The sequence below is a fragment of the Ammospiza nelsoni genome, chromosome 6 (genome assembly GCF_027579445.1).
Source record: "Ammospiza nelsoni isolate bAmmNel1 chromosome 6, bAmmNel1.pri, whole genome shotgun sequence".
NCBI classification, from domain to species: domain Eukaryota; kingdom Metazoa; phylum Chordata; class Aves; order Passeriformes; family Passerellidae; genus Ammospiza; species Ammospiza nelsoni.
This window is the reverse complement of record NC_080638.1, coordinates 20,159,935-20,177,057: the sequence shown is the minus strand read 5'-3', so window position 1 is coordinate 20,177,057 and position 17,123 is coordinate 20,159,935. Positions and strand designations below refer to the sequence as shown.

General features: G+C 51.0%; 1 protein-coding gene across 2 annotated transcripts in view; it reads left to right on the top strand.

Moving 5' to 3' along the window:
* Positions 1-17,123, top strand: part of LOC132074503 (ras association domain-containing protein 8-like) — a 33,729-nt gene that overhangs the window by 11,978 nt on the left and 4,628 nt on the right. The window contains exons 1-2 of one of the 2 annotated variants that reach the window (XM_059474357.1): positions 4,429-4,552; positions 16,863-17,016. In XM_059474357.1, the coding sequence (XP_059330340.1) occupies positions 16,914-17,016 (103 nt within the window). In that variant the 5' untranslated portion in view covers positions 4,429-4,552; positions 16,863-16,913. Of the gene's footprint in view, positions 1-4,428; positions 4,553-16,862; positions 17,017-17,123 lie in introns of those variants that run through there. The other variant, XM_059474358.1, reaches the window with a different exon arrangement.

Here is a 17,123-nt window from a genome sequence, read left to right as displayed (position 1 = left end):
GAAAAGCAGGTCTTCTGCCCGACACCTGGACGGGAAACAAAACCTTGCAGGATGTGCCCTGGGCATCTTTTCTTCTCCTGATACTGTTGCCTTTTCCCCTTTCTGTTTCTCCCCTCCATTTTCTCTCTCACTTCCATCCACCATTGTTTCAGCTGTTTTTTCCTCCCTTGCTCGCAATGCCACACAGCTCAACTCACTGTTTGAAGTGGGGAATGGCAATGAAGTTGTAATGATCTAGCCGTGCTCTCCCCTGGGGTTGCTGAATGGGAATGCAGGAGCTCCAACCTAACTAGGAGGTCACTTTTTTTCCCTACTTTTTACTGCAAAAGGGATATGTAAGAGCCCTCCTCCTCACTGTGAGTTAGCTTCCACTTTGAAGGTAGATTTTGCATTTCTGGACCTTTTGCAAGAGCCATTCTAGCAAAAACCAGGCAATGCAGACTTCTGAAGGATGTAGAGACCTGGAATTTTTGGCTCTGACTCTATCCTGGGTTTTATATTCATCTTGTACTGTGAGTGTGCTGGGCACCACTTGTCATGAGACCCTTTGCAGGTCTCCCTTCACAGCTCCCACCACCAGAGGTGTGGAAAGCAGAGAGGAATGTGCAGACCTTGCAGTGGCTGTCAGAGCTTTTGGGAAAGGGCTGTGTGCCTACACAGGGCAATCCAAAGAGCCCAGACCAGTGTAGCCAAAAGGTTTATTGATCTGGACTGCAATCCTGCAGGCTGCTCCTGAGCATCCCCATTCCTTGCAGCCATAGGAGACCAAGTGCCCAGCAGCTTTTCCAGGCTTGCTGCAGAAGCAGAAGGAATACCGAATAAAGCAGGAGGGCAGGACATAAATCCCCTTTCAGAGGCCAGAAGGCCTGCCCTTGAAAGACAACAGCCCATCTACCCACCAGACCAAGGTCTCTCCTCTGTGCAAGCCCAGGTCCAGGCAGGGTTGTGGGTGGAAATGAGGGGATACAGTCTGTAGTACCCTGGCAGTCAGCTGCAGGGCTCTGCAGTGCCAAGCCCCAATTTGGCTTTCCTGTGATGCTGCAGGATCTTTTCTTTCTTATGTCTCTTGTTGTCCTAGAAACACAGGAAAAAATTCTTCCAGAGAAGCCCTTTTGTTACACTTGAGGCAGCATCTTCTGTCTCTCACTAAAACTGTGTATGGTTACAGAAAAAAAAAAACCCTTGCCAGAAAATATATGGTGAGTTCAAAATCTTCCAAAGAAACCTGGAAAAATTTAATACCCTCCAAACATTCCAAAAGCCCTAAAAGTACTGCAAGGGTCAATGGGCACTTTGTAGCACTGTTACAATGTATGTTGAGCAACAGAAGGCAGCACTCTTGTGTGTATATATATATACATATATATATAAATATTTTTATAGATGTAATTATATGTGTTATTTATGCATATTGTTGAGAGAGAGAGAGAGAGGTCCTCATTTCTAGCCTTGGATTACAGCTTTTGAAGTGGGGGGTGTCTGCTGGAAGAGAAAGTCAACATACCCTCTGGTATTGGCCACTCTTCTCTCCTGGTGCCAGGGCTTTCCTGGAAATGCTGGGATTTTGGGGGCAATTGTCTTTATTTGAGAGGGAAGCTTATGTTCTGGGGAAAATGTGCCCTTCTGTGTGCTCAGCCAGGCAATAGCTGCACTGGGTAATTTCTCTGAGGCACATGAAATGTTGTAGCTGTGTCAGGAAAGAATAGTGACTGATAAATTTCCTGAAGCTTGCAGGATCTGGAGGCACACTCCCAAGGTGTGCCTCAAGGAGTCCATGGCAAGGGGAGAAGGAGAGGAAAGCAGGCAGGAAGGTTTGATAGCCATGATGCTGACTACCTCCAGATCCTGGGGGGAGCAGGGGATGTGGGGCACCTCTGAAAATCTGGTTTCCCACTCTTTCCTTTTAGAAATAGGCCTGGAAAAGAAACTTTCCTCTTCTTTTCCCTCCCAACCACAGCTCAGAGGGTTTTGGGTTTGTGCCAAAACCCAACAGCTCTGCAGATTCAGGTGCCTCAAATACCCACTTTTCCCTCATGCCCCACACTGACTGTAGCACACTAGACTGTAGCACAGACTAACACAGCTGGGCTTGGGGGGCTGTCCCAGGGAAGATGTGCTCTGCTAGGAGAGGCTATAGCTGGTGACCTGCTGCTCACCCACAGTAGGTTTGTACTCAGGAAGGGGTTTTGTGCAAACATATTCTGTATCTTAAGACACCTCAGAACCAGGACACTTGTGCTCCTGAGCAGTGAGACAGCATCTTCTCCTTTGGGGAAACTCAGATAGGATTGCTATCTCGTCTGCTGCTGGAGAGACCAAAGGACCTGCTTGGTGATGATTCAACTGCTCAGGATGCTGAGACAGCATTGATCTCCTCCCTAAAGCAGCCTGACTGCTCAGTGTACAATGAGGACATGACTTTTCAAAGCTCTAAGATACACCTGTAGCAATCCCAGCATGGAACCAGTGGGCACAAAACCAGAAATCAGCTCAGTCACTATTCCAGGTCAGTCCCTGAACATGGCCTCAGCACCACAGGAGCTTTAAGAATAAATCTGAGGCAGAGAAGATGGTCCATGAGCCAGTCTGGCAAAGTCACCAGTGTGAAACTAAATGTTGGACATTTTTATCCATCTTAATTGATGGAAGGTGTGGAGAACTCTTCATAGGATGAGGAATCAAGGGACCATGCAGACAGTGAGACAGAGTCAGTTTATTTATTTTTCACAGTAATAATTTTACAAGTGAAAAGAGATTTCCAATCTTTTTACAACCTACTTAAGGTAGAAAGATTTAAAACTCAAAATCTTTTCTTAAAAGAAAGGCAACCATCCCTGCTAGTGGCAAATGAGCCTCTGCTCAGCTTGTATCTGATTGGGATCTCAGAAGACTGTCCAACCTATTAAATAAGATACATATCTCCTGAGAACAGCCTTTGTTGTTTTCTTTTATAGATCTTTGTTCCTCCTGTGCTGTAAGGTCTCCAGGGCATGGCCTGTGTTACGGAGCACCAGATGTACTATCTGATTTTAGGAGATCCTAATTATGAGGAATATGTCAGAACAACAGAAAACTTCATTTAAAAATCCAATTAAAGCTGCCGAGTGACAGCTACGGACTTGTGTGTTGCATCACCTCCTAGTCCCAGCAGCTTCCATGTGGAGAAGGGAGTAGTTAAAGATATCATAAATCCTAGATAAGGATATCATAAGGCCTGCATGAGATGGGGATTTTTCTGACCATAGGTTAAAATTGGCACAGATTTTGTGGTGGAGCAGTAAACCTGAGATCTGTTTTGGAGCAGTCACCTTGGGATCCAGGGTCCAATGGGTGGGTTATCCTTTCTCGTGAGTAGTGGGACATTTCACAAGATGTTCTGGATAAAGAAATATAAACGTAACTGTGTGTCTGGCACTGGGGTTGCTGAGCACCTTCACCTCCTCAGGTCTCGCTGGAGCACCTGCACCAGTAGAGACCGTGAGGATGGGATTCTGATGCCATCATAGCCATCCCCATTGCTTGGGGGACCATGGAGGAAGGACATTGGCATGCAGGGTGGGGGGAGATTTCAGGTGGGTTTTTTGAGACATAGAATGGGAAAAGCTGACTGAGAGAGGAGGTGAGAAGTTTCCAAAGCCTCCAGCATGGCAGCAGACACCTGCTTCTTCCAAAACCGGCTGAACCTGTCTCCCTGCTGTCATCTCTCTGCAGGTTCAGGGCGTTCTGAGCCCCCGGCCGGCTGAAGGGCACGGGGCTCGAGGGCTGCACCCTCCTCGTGCACCAGGGCAAGCTCTCCTCTCTGGAAAGGAGCTGTTTTCTCTGCTCTACCCAGAGACCTGCTGGGGCAGGTGGAGGTCTGGGCCCTGCTGCAGACAGGCTGAGCACTTCCAGGTGGGAATGAGCCCGCCCATACAGCCCCACAGAGCCAGGAGTCAGGGATAGGGAAGTACAGGGTGGTTTTGCTTGGTTTCTTTTTAGGAAAGGAGATTTTAAGTGTTCTTCTAAAAAACATGATAATGTTTTCAGATTTTTAAATATAAATTAATAACCTTTCTAAATAAAATGAGAATTCAATACTTTTAAAAGTTTTTTAAAGAGTTTTATTTTTATTGGAGAGTTTAAGACTTCAGGGGGAAAATGTAGAATTTATGAGTTCTTAAAAAAATAAGAAGGAGAATTTAAGGGTTTATTTTAAAACGAGACTTTTAATCTGTTGGGTTTTTAGAGATGTTTTATGACTTTTTTTAAAAAGAAGATGTTAAGGTTTTGGGGGGAGTTTTTAAAAGAATTTAAGATTATTTTTTTTAAGGAGAATTTCAGACTTTTTTTTTAAAGAGCCGAGGTGATGCGGGGATGTTCCGTGTGGGGCGGGGCTCACCTGGCGGGGGCGGCGCTCACCTGGCGGGGCGGGGCCGGCGGGGCGGGGCGAGGAGGGCGGCGCTGGGGCCGGCGCGGCTCCGCGCTGCGGGGCGGGCGGAGCGGAGCGGAGCTGCAGCCGCCCAGGAGAGGAGCCGGAGCCGCGGCCGCCCTGCCGTGGCCGGGCCGGCGGCAGGTGAGTGCGCTCGGGCGCGGCGGGGCCGGGCAGGAGCTGCCGCTGCTTTGCAGCACCGGGCGCGGCCCTGCCCTGCCGCAGCCGGGCCGGTACCGCCGGGAGCGGCCCCGAGCAGGGGGGCTGCGGCTGAGGCGGGGCCGCTGGCCGCGGGTGTCCGCGGAGAGAGCCGTCCCCGGGGCAGCCGGGGCCTCGCCCGCCTGGCAGGGCCCGCCAGGGAGGGGACAGCCCCACGGGGCTGCCAAGTGGGGCAGGGGCGGCGAGCAGCTGGCTTGGGGCACGGCGCCGCAGTAACCCCGGATCCCGTAAGGAGAGCCCGGGCCGGGGGGACGGGGAGCGGCGTTCGGCACTGGCGAGACCCGAGCCCCGCTGCCACCTGCCCGGTGCCGCCCCTGTCGCGTCCCGGTCGGTCGAGCAACCGGGTGGCTTTGCCTCCCGCCTGCCGAGGCACTCCCAGCAGCCCCGGCCACCAGCACGGTGCAGCCGGGCCCCGCTGGCAGCAGCGGCCCCGCCGGCGCTGCAAACGCTGCCCAGAGCCCCCAGCGGAGGAGCCGAGGTGGCGTGGGGGTCTCAGATGGCCGTGCCAGGAGCCTCCTCCCCTCGCATCCGTGGAGCAAAACCTCCCGTCCTTTCTTCCTTCAGAGACGTCTCCGTCTCCCCGAGGAGAGGGGTTAAATTCCTCGATAAGAGCCAGGCTCCAGCCGCATACTTCTGATGCCTTCCGTGAACTCTGCCGGCAGGTTGGCAGGTTGTTTCGTAACTCCACTTGTGGCCTGCTGCGGGGAGGAGGAGGGGGGGAACGGGACACCGAGCTCCTCTGCTGGATTTTTTTTTTTTTTCCCTGCCCTGCAACAGCGCTTTGTAAGTGCAGGTTAAAAACCCAAACGTGGGTTCAAGGGTATTGTACAAAAGAAAGGGTCACAGCCGTGCACCTCTCACTCCGAGTGGCTGCCTCAGGCACAGCCCATGGCACTCCCCTTGGGATGGCTGTTTCAGGAGAAATCAGGCGGAAACTCGTGAGAAATGGTCGAAAGAGGCGAGCCGGGAGCTGTGGCTGCTCCTCCTCGCCGCGAGCCGGGCCAGCTCCCCGGGATGCCGGTGCTAACGGGGAGGGCCCGGGCCGCGCTCTGCCGGGACTTGCCGGGCAGGCGCCGGGCCCCGGCAGCGTGTGGGAGCACGAACGGCAGAGCGCCGCTGTCAGATGTGGGGCCGGGCGGCTGCCGGCACGGGGCAGCGGCGCTGCACACACCTGTCAGCTCTCCTCGAGGGGCAGCGCTGCGGGGAGCGGGCGGGAATTGCAGCTCTTCCTAGGGAGACGAGAGCAAACCGTGAGCACACGCTGTATCTGCAGTGGGCAGGAGTGGGAAGCGTCTTCCAAACGCTGCTTGTTTTCCTTATCAGGCAGTGCCGGTGGTGTCTTCTCGGGAAGGGGGGATGTTCTTACCTTCTGTTGATGCCGTTGGAATGCCAGGAATCCTCCCACATCCCCGTTTATCTGCTGGGGGAGCCTGAGCACGATGCCTGGACTCCCTCTCCACATACCTCTGCTGGCTTCCCCATGCTTTCTCGAAAGAAATGGCGTGGAAATCCAGAAGCTGCCACAAGTGCACACATCTTCCTGAAGCCTTTCTTCCACCGTGTGGTACAAAGTTGTTGCAGCACCTGCAGGTGCCCAGCACTCACAGCATTTGAGCACTGCAGTTCCCAGGGTCCTGCACTATTTCCCTGCAAGGGCATGCCAGTTGCTCTAAAATATAAAACTCTTTGCAAATGAGTGTGAGAGGGACATGGAAATTAGTTTTACCCAGGTCTTAAAGAGGCAGACCTGAGCAATAATCTGGCAACATGTGTGTGCTGTCCACCTCCACAGTGGAGATGTATCCTGTGGTTGCCTTCACTGTCACCACGTGCTGCAAGGAAATATTGCTTGAGTGCATCTGCATGGTCCACACTGGTTCATCCTTTTCATGGTTTTCAGCATCTCTCTGTCCTGTCTTGTTCATGTCATCTTCAATAGGAAAACCCTCCAGTGGTGGCACAGAATTGACCTACGCCCATGTTCTGTTGTTTCTCCGTGTGCTGGGGAGGGAATGCTTTGGGAGCAGTTCCAGACAAAGAGTTAATCCTTCCTGGCTGGGAGGCAGTGATGTGTGTGCCAAGGCTTCAGAGCAGAGTATTTTCTGGAGTCATGCGAGGTTGGGTGCTGTGGTGAGCAGGGAGAAATCCAGGTGCTGTTTGACAATGGGTTGCTCTGTGCCCAAGTCTAAATAAAGGTATGAGGGACACTTTAGGTTTCAGCTCTGTGTGTATGCATTGTTTTCAAGAGCATCTTTTTAAAGGATGTTCTTCCATCTGTTCCAGCTTGTCTATGCCCTTGCAAACCTGTGTATTCAAATTAAAGCTTAAGCTTGGCCCCACTGAAGGTTTTTCACAGAATCCTGTTGTTATAAAGGACTGCTAACATTTTTATGTCCTTCCATTTTTCAGATGCCAAATTCAGGAGCTCCTAAAAGTGGCTGATTGTCTGTCTTTTTATGGGCTGGAGTCAGAACTTTCTTGAGGGTTGGGGTGCTTCCAGCTGCCCCCAGGCTAGTCATCTAGAATAACTTGTTGCTTTAAAAAGAAAAAAAAAAAAAAAGAGGGAGGGCACAGGGAGGGGGGAAAATTACATGAAACCCTTCTTAACCAAACACATAGGACAATTGCATAAAGGCTTCTTGAATTGCCATGAAGGCTTCTTTTGTTGCTACTTCCTAACCCTGCTACAGCACACAGATCCTGCTGGAGGTCTTCATCTCTGGAGCCTCATGCTCAACACTTCCTGTGTCCTCTCAGGTGCCTCCTGCATGACAGTGGAATGTCACAGTGCTTTCAACAGCCCTTTGGGGTCCAGAGCCTCCCACGGATGTCCTTTGTGGTGTTAGACCCAGCATTGCACTCCTGAGCACAGTGGGGACTTTGGAGGTACCTAGAGCATCCTGCAGGAGAGCAGCTGTGCTGGCAGGGAAGCCCAGTGAGTGGCAGCCTCCCCTTTGCTCCCTGTTGTTCCTGCCAGCCCGGGTAAACCATTGGCACCCAGATGGTGTTGTGAAGCTGTCTGACAGGGAGAGCACTTGTAGGGTTCTTGCTGGTTTAAAGATTCCTGCTGTGAACAATGCTTTCCCCAGGAAATGTGAGTGTGCAGCAGGGAGCTGGTCTCTGCCTCTGGATGCTTGCCTGAGGCAGCTGGTGGAGTGCAGCAGGTTGGATAAACACCATAGGCATCTCTTCATAAGAATAAAGATGGGTTGTGCTGGTTTTTTTGGAGGCTTTGTGGTTGCTGTTCTCACTTGCCAATTTTTATTTTCTCTTCCAAGTTCTGGCAATGTTTGGAGGTGTCAGCGCTCCTTTCTGCTAAGAGCCAAACATACTTGTGGTGGGAATGCTGAGTGGACCTCGTTGCATGTTGTGATCGGTGCGGGCTGGTTCCTGCGGCACAAACGCACACGCACTCTTCTCCGAGGAGCAGCTTAATTGTCGGAGAGCAGCTCGTGGTCTCCCTGGACTCTTGAGCAGTGTGCCCAGGTCTTTGCTTGATGGTTTGTGCCTGTAGAAATTTAGGTGTTTCCCAGGCTTGCTCTGAGGTCATCTCTCCTTCCTCTTCTCCCTGCCCTGATCCCTCTGGGATGGGACTTTCTCAGGGCAACTTGTCAAGTCCTTGGGGTCCCGTCCCAAAGAAGTGGCTCTGCATAGGTGCTTGTGCATAAAGGATTCTTGTAGTTGTTTGTGTTTTTGTTGTTTTTTAAAGACCTTTCTATTGCTCTTTCTAGTATTTTAAAAATCTTGCAAACTTGCCATTATATGTTGGAAAAGGGCATTTGCTTTCCCACTCAGGAAGGGAAGCATCATTGGGACCCAGGAGTGGAGGTGCTAGAAACATGGCTTTGAATCTTTGATGCTGCATGCTGAGGACTAGCTGTCCCTTAAAACTCCTTCTAAGAATTTTTTTTGACTGCTTTAATGCAGTTTGAGGGTTGTCTGGGCTGAGACATTGGATTTGGTATTGTCCTCTTTGAGTTCATTTGGCTTTTTAATGACCTGCTGATTATAAAGAAGTTGGGCTAGGAAGTTCAAAAGTACTTATTTCCCCAAAGCCAGCCCATGTGAGCATTAGCTGCATGAGGATTAAGTCCCTAAATGCTTCAGAAGAAACAATGTATTTTTATTGTCTCCCGCTCTGTGCAGGCAGGAGTGCTGGCCCAGTCCCCAGCTCATGTTCCTATTCCATTTTGATCCTTCAGGTGTCATTAAGTGCTGGACCTGTGTATGGAGCAAGGGATGGAGCCCTTTGCTGGCATTAAAACCCCTTCAGCCAAAAGTCCAGCAAGGCAGCTGGGGGGATTGGTTGGTCGTGCAGCCGTGATTTCCTTCTCTTGTTGTAGGACTGTGATTTGTACCCCTGGACGGATGTCCCAGATGCACTTGCCTCTCCAGAGATATGCCATGATTTTACTGCCTTAAAGAGCTTATTGTCTCTGGGTGGGTTCAGGCAGTGATTGATAGCACCTCCACCTAATTAGTCATGTGCCAGGTAGTGCGAAAGCAGAGACTTCTAAAATACCCTAGGGTCTTATCAAAGGTTTCAGCCAGGATTCATTCTGAATCTCTTGTTTATTTGTCTTTGTGTCTGAGCATGTGAGAGAAAGGAGCCTATTCAGCTCTCTGCAAAGGGTCATTAAAATCCTTTTTAATCCTGCAAAGTTATAAATAAATATCCATGACAGCATGCACCTGCATGTTCATCTGTGCATCCTCTACTCTGGACACCCAGCACTATGTCCTTGACATGTGGCTGCTTTCTGAAGCAGGATAGGAAACTGCAAGTTATTCTGAAAGTGGAGAATAAAATCTGGAAGGTTTATCTCTGGTTGTGCATTTGCTAACTTGTTAATTACCCTCTCCTGTAGGAGGAGAATTGAAATGGAAAGAGGATTGCTGATGTCTGACACCAGCGCTTCTAGAGGCTGGGAGGCCGGTTGGAGGGAAAACATTTGTAGGTCATTTGGCTTTTTTATGTCCCTGGTCCTACTTGCAGGACAGCTGCAGAGCCTGAATTTTCCTGTAATCCTATGGGGATGAAATTCTTGCTTAATTGACAGGAGACAGGAAGAGTGTCTGTCTCTGCCTGTATTATCAACATCATCCCCTGGGCTGGGCTGGGTGAGCATCTCAAGGAAGCTGCACTTTGAGGGTCCTTTCTGGCTCTTCTGGAGGCACTGGGAGAGAGACCTCATTGGCTGGGTACTGCCCTTGAAGGTGGGGGGAATGGAAGTTTTCTTTGGCTGGGAAGGAGTATTCCCAAGGCCTGAGCAGGCTCTTGCCTCTCAAGATTGCTTCTGTGTTCTGTGCGTGGTGAGAAATACAAGCTGTGTTCCGACTTGGGGAATGGACTGTGTGTAATAACTCACAAATTGCATCATGCTTTCCCTGATGACTGACTGCTGTGGAAGATGAACACAGCAGGGATTCTGGACCTGCTGGCATATGAGTGCCATGGTTGTGTTTGTGTGGATGCTTGGGCAAGTACCCCTCAGAGCCTGCCTTTTAGGAGCTGGATTCATCCCCTAAAGATGATGAACCTAATCTAGATCAACCTAGAGCCCCAAGATACCCTAGACCTAGTCTTGCCCCTGTACTGGGGGCAAAGCTGGGTCCATCCTGGGCATGGCATCAGGGTGCACTCAATTGCACAAGAAAGAAAAGAGCATGGGAGTGCAAAAGCCTTTCCTCTTTCCCCTCTAATCTACACACTGTTGCTAATTTTTCTTCTCCCCCTTGGGAAGAACCTACGGATTTATTTCCAGCTGCTTCCATGAAGTCACTCTTCACATGTGGGACTGGGGGTGATGGTGATGGTTACAGGAATAGCAGGTGCTGCTAATGGTTCCCTTGCAAACCTTCCTGTTTAGGGCAGGCTTTTTCCTAGCCAGCCCTGCCAGCTCTCCCCCCACGGACAGTAGCCATTAGTGCTGCAGGGGAGAAACATGATGCATGCAGGTGTGAAAGATGATCCTTCCGCTTCCAGGCTGAAGCGCTGTAATGTGAGTGTGTGCAGTAGGTGGAGGGATGTTTTTGCTGCTTTTAATTTATAATGAGCTTTTGGTTGGTGGCTCATCTGTGAGGTGGACTGACTAGCAATCATCCCTAAAATGTCACTGGCTGTGATTCTAGATGTTTTCATATGATTCTCAATGCTGACTTGGCATGGCCACAAATCTTAATCTTGTCTAAGAGGGAGAAAAGGTCTCCCAGCTTCTTCACAGTGCTGTTTCTGTTTCTTCTCTTTCCCTGTGGATTTGATGCTGTAGCAGACCCAAAAGCTTGGGTTGAAAAGCAGAAATCCTGGCAGGTGGAGATGGCATGCAGTGAGTTTCTTTAACACCAGTCATGATGCGAGCCTCCCTTCCCTAAATCCCTGCCGAAGGCCATCACCCTGAGGACCGTCCCCATTCTGTGTCACAGCCTTGGGCAGGATTTGTACCTGACTCTTCCTGCCCTGCTCAACATTGGCCAGCCTCCTCAGGCATGTTAGCATGGGTCTGTAATTTTTGGGAGGAAGTGGAGCAGAAAATCTCTAAGCCTCTATTTTTCTGTTAATGGGAGTTTGCTGGTGTGGTGCTTATGGCTCTCCAGAAATCCATCTCTTTGGGCAGTTCCTGCAAGATTGCAAGATCCTTGTGTGGGACATGTGCCCCCTTGGATTGCCAGAGGATTTTGGTGGTGGTCTGTGATTTCTGGCTCAAATCATGCTTTAGCTCTCCAGCATGCAAATGCCACAAGACATAGTTTTCCTTTTGATGTCCTTTAGTGCAAAAAGCCCTTGAAACACGGATGTAACTTTGCCTGATGCCAAGTGTGCATTATGGGCTGTGGGATGCCCCCAGCAGAAGCTGCTTGCTATTGAAAGGCAGCAGACCCTTGGGGGGTGTTTGGGCTCGGGTTCGTTCACACATCTCTGGTGAAAGTGCACCTTCAGGTTAAATTACCATTTTGGTAATTTGCCAATTTTAAGGGCTTTCTGTCAGGCACAACATGTCAGAGTGGGGATGGTGGGTGAATTGAGGATATGGTGCTATTGTGGCCACCCCTAAATAAGCTGCTTGGGTGTGAATTAGAGCCCCATGCTGGCTGCTTCCTTGCTCCTGGGTACTTGTGACTACCTTGTGTAAGGGCTGGTGGCTTCCTTAGGCCTGGGGTGTGAGAAGAACTTGCACACCCTCCCTGTGATGGTGGAAGGATGAAGAGCTGCCTCTCTGGGCTGTGACCACTCTGGTAGGACTTGTTTGTCACCTCTTGAGCTTGTTTAACCCCTGTCAGTTCTTTGTGCCGGGATGAAGTAACCCATCTGCTGCTCCAGTTTGGAGCTCCGTGCTGCGAGCGTCCCAGCCGCACCCTGATGGCCCCCGTGCCGAAGGACAGGACCCTGCTGCCTTTGGTAGGTGACCCTCTTGGCTGCCTTGCACCGGGCCAGAGGATGTGTTCCTTCAGGATCCTGGGGCTGGCATCCTCAGGACAGGCTGAAATGGTGGAAGGGCATCCTCAGGTCAAGCTGGATTGATGGAAAGGTCGTGCACCAAGTGGCTGGGGCTTTGCTTGGTGCTCCCAGCTGCAGTAGCAGTGACTGTGGGTGGTTGCCAGACTCTGCTGCACAGACTGCTTGTTCAGAGATGTGGATGGTGATCTCTGCCCAGCAAGGGAGCTGGCAGTCTGGCATGTGCCATGGCATCAGACCTTGCCATAGCTGATCCGTGCTCAGCATTGGACCAGCCAGTGGTCAGCCCTGACAATGGCATTGCCTTCTGTCTTGGGATGGACATGGCATGGAGAGCCCAGCAGAACTGCTCAGTCCCTGTAACAGCTTAGCCAAGGGCAGGTGATGTCGCTCCAAAAGAGGGTCCCAAGGCAGGAGGACACAGTTTGTGGTCTGGAGGGAAACCTGGACCATGTCCCATCCCTTCCAACCTGCTGCAGTTGTTGTCAGGAGGGTTCAGTTATTTATGGATCTTCTCTGTGTATCTCACCAGAGTAACAGGGAGGCTTCTGCCCCACCAGAGGTTTCAGCAGATGGGCAAGTACCATCTCTCCCCTTTGGTGCAGCAGCTGGCCCCAGTGCTTAGAGCAGGGAGAACCTTGAGGAAGTATTAAATAGCTGCTGGATGTGTCACTGCAGCAGTTGAAGCAGGGCAGTGAGTCACAGCCAGCCTGCCAGCGCCCCAGCACAGACGGTGGCAGCACAGGCCAGCCCTCCCTTCCCCACCTGCTGCTTACTCATGTGCTGGGTTGGGTTTTTACTGGGGTGTCTGCACACAGCTGGGATGAGCATCCCCCTGGCACTGGGTGGGAGAGGAGCCAGAGGGTCAGGTTCAAAGAAGAAATAAAACAACTGAGAGTACCCCAGCATTTTCCTGGGCTGCACCCAGAGGGATGCAAAGCTGCTGGTCCCCATGGACACCTTGGTGCTTCACAGATGGCAGGCTCATCACAGCCTGCTCTCAAGTACTAATGCAGTTTATTAACTATGAGTCTTTATGCCCCTACCCTCAGCCCAAACCCTGACACGAAAGGCTGGTCTTCTGGATTCCTTTCACTTTCAATTAGGCTTTCTTGGAAGCCTTCCCTGTGGTGCTCCTCTCCTGCCACCTGGCCCTGTACCCAGCTCCCTGCCAGGGGTGGACACAGTGAGGGAGGTGAGTGAACCTGCAAAAATGGGTGAAGCCTTAGTGCTGGCAGGTTGCCCATCTCAAAACCTTTATGCTGGTCCCAGATATTCCTTCTTAGCAGCTGTGATAGAGATGTTTGGGGTACTTTAATATTTGGGTTGCAGTAGGCCTTGCTGTTGGGTGCAAAATGGATGAGTTTTTTCTGAAACAGATTTTGAAAAAAATTGTTATTATTGTGTGTGGCAAAACATATTAGACTCCTGCAAAATGCTTGCACTCCTTGGCTGGAAGGTGCTGTCTCAGCTTCTGAGAGACCCCACAGGGGACATGGCAGCTGGCCCTACAAATCAGGAGCGGTCTTCACTTTTGTGAGGAGGGTGACTGGGCAATATTCTACTATTTCAGGTCCAGGGGAAGTCACCAGACCCTTGTGAGTCCCAGCAGCCATCAGGATGGCAGTTTCCAGGAGCAAGAGGTGCATCCTCCTGCACGTGCAGAAATACTCCTTCTTCTCCACTTCCTTTAGCCTGACAGTTTCAGGGAGGCTGGGAGATAGCAGTGCCAGCAATTAAAATAAAGCTGCGGGATCTGAGATGTTTAATTTAAAAAAAAATTTTTCTAGTGTCAGCTTTTGAAATTCTGACTTTCAGTCAGGAAATCTGTTGAAGTCATGGCATGAATCATCCCTACCCTCAGATTTAGGACCCATCACATGGGGAAAGGGAACAGAAAATTAGTCATTTTGTTAATCTGCTTCCAATAAAAATTATTTAGAATAAAATAAGTGGCCTTTGGGAGCAGCAGTCATGTGTCCTGGCACCCACAGGCACCTGCTGGCTTCCCTGGTGCTGTTTTGGAGCAGGGGCAGGGCCTGGCAGCTGCCTGCCCTTCGGGTTCATGATCAAAGCGACCTGCTGGGGCAAATACAAACAGAGGCAGCTGGAAACCTGCCTTCTGCTGAGAAGCTGCTCTTCCCCAGGAAAAGTAATTCTTGCCCAAAAAAAAAGCCCATAATTTCTCCTACCTGGTGGTGTATCAAGGGCTCCCACTATTAATGCTGGGGGTTGGCAGAGAACCCCATTAAGAGGGGAGTCTATTTGCAAGTGGGGCAATGAGACTCACCCTCAGCTGCTGTGGTTTTGAGTGATGGTAAGGAACTGAGTAGGTTACAGCAAAGGTGATGCTTGGGGCAAGGAGAATGTTTTTAGGTTTATTGCCTGATGGGGTTTTATTTGGTTTTTTTAAACTAGATTGAGGCTGTCATGGTGGAGTATTAGGGATGAGATGCTGAGGGCAGCCTGCGATGTCCCTCCCAGGCAGGAACTGAGTGGTTCAGGGAGCATTGTAGGTCCCCTCAGATAAGGATGAACCTTCATCCTCTCTGCTCCCTTGTGAGGCCAGGGATTTGGGGGAAGAGGGGCAGCGAGGCTGGTTTTGAGTGGGAGCTGATCCTCCCCAGAAGGCAGGGGGAGGGCAGGCAGGGAAGGGAGCAGCCCCCAGCCCGCTTCAAGGGGGCAGATAACATCCTGTATCTGGCTGCAAGCTGGAGACAGCTCCCAAACCCCCAGAGGTTACAGTAAACATCCCCTGTGCTTGCAAGGAGCTAAGGAAGCAATAAAATCCATTAGATTTTGGGGTGCTGGAGAACGTGGTGGGGGTTATGCCCTGGCTGCTTTCAGGGGGGTTTCTCCTGCATGAGGAGCAGGGCTGGCTGCTCCCAGGCTGTTGGCAGCGCTGTGCCGCAGGCTGGGCTGTGGTAAATGATTGCCGGGAAGGCCGGCCAGGGCGGGGCCAGAGCTTGGTGCCTGGTTTGAACCCAGACAGGTGCCCGGGACCGTGTGCCCGCAGCCATCCTGCTCCCACGGCGCTCGGCAGCCCCGGATCTTGGCAGCAAGGTGAGACTGTTCAGTGGGACTCAACGAGCTGGGTTACTTTTCTTCTTTATTCTTAAGCTCCTGGCCCCTGTATCCTGGGTTGTGGCGCAAGAAGCTGGATTTGAGACTAGCTTGGTGCCTGGGCAGGGAAGGGGGGCGTAGGGAGTGCTCTGTGGGGTGTGTTGCTCTCCAGCTGTGGTGTTGGGGTGCTGCTGAGGAGGCTGGGGTGGTGAACAGCAGTGGTTTCAGGGTGATTTGGGTGGTGCCGCAGTGGCACCTGGACTTTGCTCCACGCCAGGGGACAGTGGCAGCCTTGAATACACAGGACTGGGGAGTGGTGCCAAAACGCAGGTTCCAATTTATATCGTGCAAATGTTAGTGGTTTGGGGCTTACAGGGACGTGGGCCGAACCCAGGGTGTCCTTCAGCCCCACAGTTTCCCCGGTGGCTCAGCCAAGGCAAACATGAGCTCAGCGCTGAGGTATTTGTGACGGCTGCTCCGTGCCTGTGTTTTGGAGGTGGGCAGGGAGGTGGCACCAGCAGGACCTGGCACCTGCGCAGAATGTCCCCACCAAGCCGTGTCCTCCTTGGTTTCTCCTTGCCTTTCTCACACCACGATTAAAACTCCTCATCACCGGAGACAGGACCCTTCAAGCCCTCCCTTTGATTACTCAAGTAGGCAACAAAAAATAATGAAAAAGTGGAGTTTAACCAAAGGTCAAGCTTTCTCACAGCCTGGCTGCAAACTTGGGATAGCTGGAGCAGAGGGAGGGGCTGCGACCAGTCGGGTGAAGCTGGGAAAGGAGTTTGTGACCCCCCTGGATGGAAGGCCTGAAAATTTAGTGTGTGTTACTCCATCCAGGACTTTCAGACAAGACTGATAGCGTCAAAACCAGTGTTGTAGCAGGGAAAATAGATACATCTTTGCATGGTGTTTGAAAACTCTGTAAGCTCAAATATTTGAGTTCTTTACAGCTTGTGCTTAATTTTTTTTTTTAATTTATGCCAGTTGCAGTTGTTGAGCTGCTGGAAGAGACAGGAGTTGGGTGTGCCCAGGTTAAGAGGTGTTGTTTTATGGTAGTAGTACCCACTGGATGGGAGGTGAGCTGGGCCCAGTGTTGGTCAGAGCCTGGGCTTTGTCATAGGTGTTTATGCCTGGCTACCCTTCCAAAACCCTACCTTTGGTCATGCCTTTGTTCAGAAAGAGGCTTTATTTTAATTTCTCAATCTCTCTCTGATAAATTGAGATGGATGTAAATATGAAAATATTAAAATGTGCAGTATCTGCTCCTTCCCTCTAGATCATTGCAAAAGTGGGCCACCAGTAGTTCATCTGTCTTTTCCAAAGTTGTTTAGAAAATCCCTCAGTGCCACTCTGTCAAATTTCCAGAGAAATTGCAGTGAAAATCCAGACCCATAAAACCTATTAAAAGTCTGTGCTCACAACAGAAATAACCTGGGCATCTTTTGGGCACCACACAGACACACAAACCTCATCATTTCCCACCACAGGAAGATCTGGACCCACTGTCCCCACTTGAAAAAAAAAATTTCTTTGCAGATGAATATCAGCGTTTAATAACATCAGCAAAAGTGCAATCTGTGCACAGGGTGGCAGCAAACAACTCCTTGGTCTAGGATTCACCCCATGGGATGATGGTTTAATGACACAGCTTTTAAAGCATATTGTATTCCTTGTTGGTGGCTTGGGATGGAAACCTGGTTTGTTTTCTCCCCACAGGCAGCCTGTCCTGCAATGACCCAGAGCACCTGAGGCCCAGCAGCTGAGGGGATGGAGCTGAAGGTCTGGGTGGATGGGATCCAGAGGGTCGTGTGTGGAGTCTCGGAGCAAACCACCTGCCAAGAAGTAGTCATTGCCCTGGCACGGGCCATTGGTGAGCCATCTCCGTCTGCTGGGGGGTGCCCAATCTGCAGGTTCCTCCTGGAAGAGGAGTCCTTGGGCAGGTGAAGGTCTTGCTCTGTGGTGGTGGGGATGCCAGCA